A 3,811-nucleotide genomic window follows, 5' to 3' on the forward strand; every position below is an offset into this window, starting at 1 on the left:
CCAAATACGCCACTTCTTAACTCGTATATAGTTCATATGTTATTTCTTCCTGCTCCTGCTCCCTCTCTCGGGCTCTCTCTCTCTCTCTATGTCTCTGATGATCCCAACTTAAGTGCTCTCGTCTAGCTCAAAAAAAAAAAAAAAAACTGCTCGAATTAAAGCAAACAGGTTGCTAGAGTGATAGAGTATTTATAGTAGGGTTCAAAAAAGGGGTGGTTCGGTCAACCGAAAGTATCCAATACGCTTTCGTCAGGGTGTCGAGAGCTTCCCTAAAACTACTCAACGCGCACTCCTTCCACCGGGCCGGGGGCGTGAGTGAGCGAGTGAGATGAATAAAATAAAATACTCGGTTGCGAATGGCTCGGCCATGACCCTGACCGAAAAAGAGAGAGAGAGAGAGAGAGAGAGAATGGGAAAGTGCGTAGTGTGGACCATCACACCGCGGTACGCGCCAAAAAAACATTCGCACCGGCGCCATTTCGAGTTTGAGCTCAGACGAACTGGACGAACTGGAGTGTGGTGCCTGCCTGCCTGCCTCCCTGGTGGTGCCTCCTGAATCGGCTGCACTGCTGCACTCGTTCGCTCGCTATCACTCACCGGCGACAGCTCGGACGGACACGGCGGAGCCCTCCTAGTTGCAGGAGCCAACCTGCTGCTGGTAGCGCCGCAGCCGACGGTTCCAATCGTCCTTCCACTCGATGATGATCGTTTTCGGGCCGAGCAGCAAGTTCTCCGGGTTGCCGCTCTTGGCGTCCATCCCAAGGATCAGGTAGGACCTGGGGCGCGGTCGCGGGGCCACAAAGAAGAACAATACAATGGAGGCGCACACACACACACGGAGCACCACCGAAAGCCACCACTTACTTGTTCATCTTGATGTTCGGGCAGCGGCAGTCGATGTTCTTCGTGGGCACCAGCAGCCCGACGCTCTGCTTTCGCTGGTTCGCCACCAGCAGCGGGCTGCTGTTCGACTTGAACACCGACTGGACCTGCAGGTTGAAGCGCACCTCCTCGCGCGGTCCATGCTTGCCACCGGGGGTGGTGCGCCCGGTCACCTTAGCCATGATTGCTGCGATGCGAAACGAAACGAAACAGAACGCACCGAGGAGTTACAAGGAGATCATTGGCGCTCGAACTGCTCGAATCGGCTGCTCGAAAGCGACCCGGTTACTGTCTCTTGCTATCTCGGTACTCTGCCAAATGCGGTACTTCCAGTTGGAAGGCTGGAGGACAACTCACAGGTCAACGAAGAACGAAGGAGGCTGACCAGACCAGAATACCTGAGAGAGACCCCCCACCCCCCTAATGTGCTTACCATAGTCACGCTTGCAGAATTTATTCAAGTTGAGTCGCTTCGTGTCGAATTTACACTTGGGGCAATCTGGAATCAAGAAGAATTGGAAGAAACAAATCGGAAGAGAAAGAGAAAAGATGAAACGTCGTGCAACTGGCTCCCTGGGACACCAGTGTCCCCAATACCCCACGGAAGGCTTGCAGTGCCCAGGGAGCAGGCAGGCACTGCGGGGTACGTCGAGGCGTCAATGGAAGGAGCACGCCACGCGTTACCGGCCACCAGGCGCCCTCATCGGGCAGCAGCGGTGCCAGTGCCTGACGCGTCAAGCTTGATGGCCTTGACCCGCACTCGCACCGCCTCCCTGTGGACCTACTATTCTGTGGATCTTCTGGACACTCACTTTCTTTGGTGCTTTCGCTCGCGTCCGGATCGTAGTGGTAGGACTCCGGGGCCGTGTTTTGCGCCTGGTGATTGATGTTGATGACCCGCGGTATCTCTGCGAATCGAAGACGAGCGAATGCGAACGATTAGAACAAACCAGTCACCGCCGCACCGCCGAGGACATGATCAAGCATGCGACATGATAGGATAGGATCCAATATCAGCTACTGCGTTCGTTTCGCCACTTTCGTGTTTAGTGTTAGTTGTAGTTCTCTAGCTCTAAGTTATGTTAAATTGGCAATCAAGCTACGGCACCCGTTGGCTTTAAAAAAAAAAAAAAAAAAAAATGAATAAATGTACTTCATTGCGCCCCGGTGCTAAATAACGCTTAACGGGGATACCGGGTATGCGCCGTTGGCCTGCGGCGCTCTGGGGCGAGTGTGCTAGCAATAAAGAGGGCTCAGGGAACGGGGGATCGGGATACGATGGAGTGATACGTACTGATGCACGGCGCGATATGCGAGCGGCTCTGCTGATAGCCTCGGGCACACCGGTTGCAGTTTAGCCCCGTCACGCCCTCCTTGCAGGTGCACTGGCCCGACGTGTGGTTGCAGCTTTTCCCGGACGAACCGATCGGGTGGCAATCGCACGCTGCGAAAAAAACAGAGGGAGAGAGAGAGAGAGAGGGCGTTGGTGCTCCATATCTTCGGCCTTCGGCGAAGCCGGCCTTTGAGGAGACGAGATATCGGATCAGAATCAGAGGCGGCAGCGCAACTCACGTTTGCAGGTCTTCTTGTGGCTTATGGACTTGGTGGGGTCCTTGTAGAAGCCCTCGCGGCAGTAGTGGCAGTGGCGCCCGGTTGTATCGTGCCGACAGTCGCTGCATACCCCGCCCGACACACGGCCGGACATTTTGTAGAGGTCCAGATTGAAGCGGCACTTGCGGGCGTGTCCGTTACACTGGCAAACTGTACAACAGAGAAAGAGAGAGAGAGAGAGAGAGAGAGAAAGAGAAAGAAAGAGAGAGAAAGATTGATTATGCGTTGGTCCAAAAATTGGTCATCGGTTGGTCACGCTCAGCGAATAGAACTGGTTTGTTGCGAAGGGCCCCCGAAGGGCACTCTCGAGGCTCGCAGAGGTCCAGGCGGTATTCCAAAAGCAAGACATCAGCAATTTGTCGCCAGCATGAAATGACCTCCCCCACCACACCCCCCCTCCAAACTTGACTGCTAAATGTACGCTGAGCGGGGGGGGGGTCCGAGCGGCTTCGAAGCCCGAATAAGGAAATCGGGGGCCCTTCATACACGATTGCTCCCATGCCCCCCAGCAGTCTGACCCTATTCTGTGGTGTCTGTCTGTTTTTATTTTTCAACGACTTCGGCCGATTGATACGGACCGAGTGGAAGAGTGGAACGTAGGTAGGTTGGTGAGCAGAGGTGTGCTCCTTGCCCTTCCTGCATTCCGCACACACACACGCACACACGCACGCGCACATATATGGGAATTGTCAACTGACAACGATGACACGATTTATCGGCGTCGGACCGACGGTGTGCATAGCCTTCGGCAGGGGGTAGAGGTATAGCGGCGCTCTCGGCACCGTCCTTCGCCGTTCTTCACTGTGCTGTGGTCCGTTCTTGGCTTCCCACTTCTTCGACTGCACCGCAATGCATAGGACCGCTGGACGGCGCATAGGGAACAGATCGCGAACAGCGTATATATCAGGAAGGTCAGCATCCCCGATTTGGCTCACGAAGGGCAGCTCGCCACGTTCCTCAGCGTGTAGGGCGTGCTTCACGTGCGTGTGCGGAACTCTGCCATAAGTCTCCCGCACCACATCACACATTAGAGGGTGATCCATCTCGGCGTTTGGGGATTCCGAGATGGGGTCGAGACTCAAAATATCGATTGTCGGCTGGCGCTCTACAGCACGTAGCGCCGTGAAAGGCAAATGTCGTCCAAGTTTCTGGCTTCAAGTTCGTCGAAGAACTGCATTTCTCGGAAGCGCACACCATCGACGGTTACACGGCTCGTTTCTTCTTCATTTTCGCATTTCCCATTTCGTTCCATGTCAAAGTTTTTACTAAAGTATTAGGTCTAGGTGTTAATTCGTGCGGTTTTTATTCAATATTTATA

The 3,811-nt window shown here is 54.4% G+C and overlaps 1 protein-coding gene across 1 annotated transcript; it reads right to left on the minus strand.

Annotated features, from left to right (window-relative positions):
• Positions 1–524: 524 nt before the first annotated feature.
• On the minus strand, positions 525–2,643 carry LOC128276686 (netrin-B-like; the record flags this gene model as incomplete). The annotated part of the gene is made up of 6 exons (XM_053015145.1): positions 525–776; positions 865–1,069; positions 1,316–1,381; positions 1,695–1,790; positions 2,177–2,326; positions 2,455–2,643. Coding segments are annotated over 6 exons (851 nt in total), but the record flags the coding sequence as incomplete, so codon positions are not given.
• Between the last annotated feature and the right edge of the window lie 1,168 nt (positions 2,644–3,811).

Source organism: Anopheles cruzii, unplaced genomic scaffold (genome assembly GCF_943734635.1).
Source record: "Anopheles cruzii unplaced genomic scaffold, idAnoCruzAS_RS32_06 scaffold02063_ctg1, whole genome shotgun sequence".
Classification (NCBI taxonomy): Eukaryota; Metazoa; Arthropoda; class Insecta; order Diptera; family Culicidae; genus Anopheles; species Anopheles cruzii.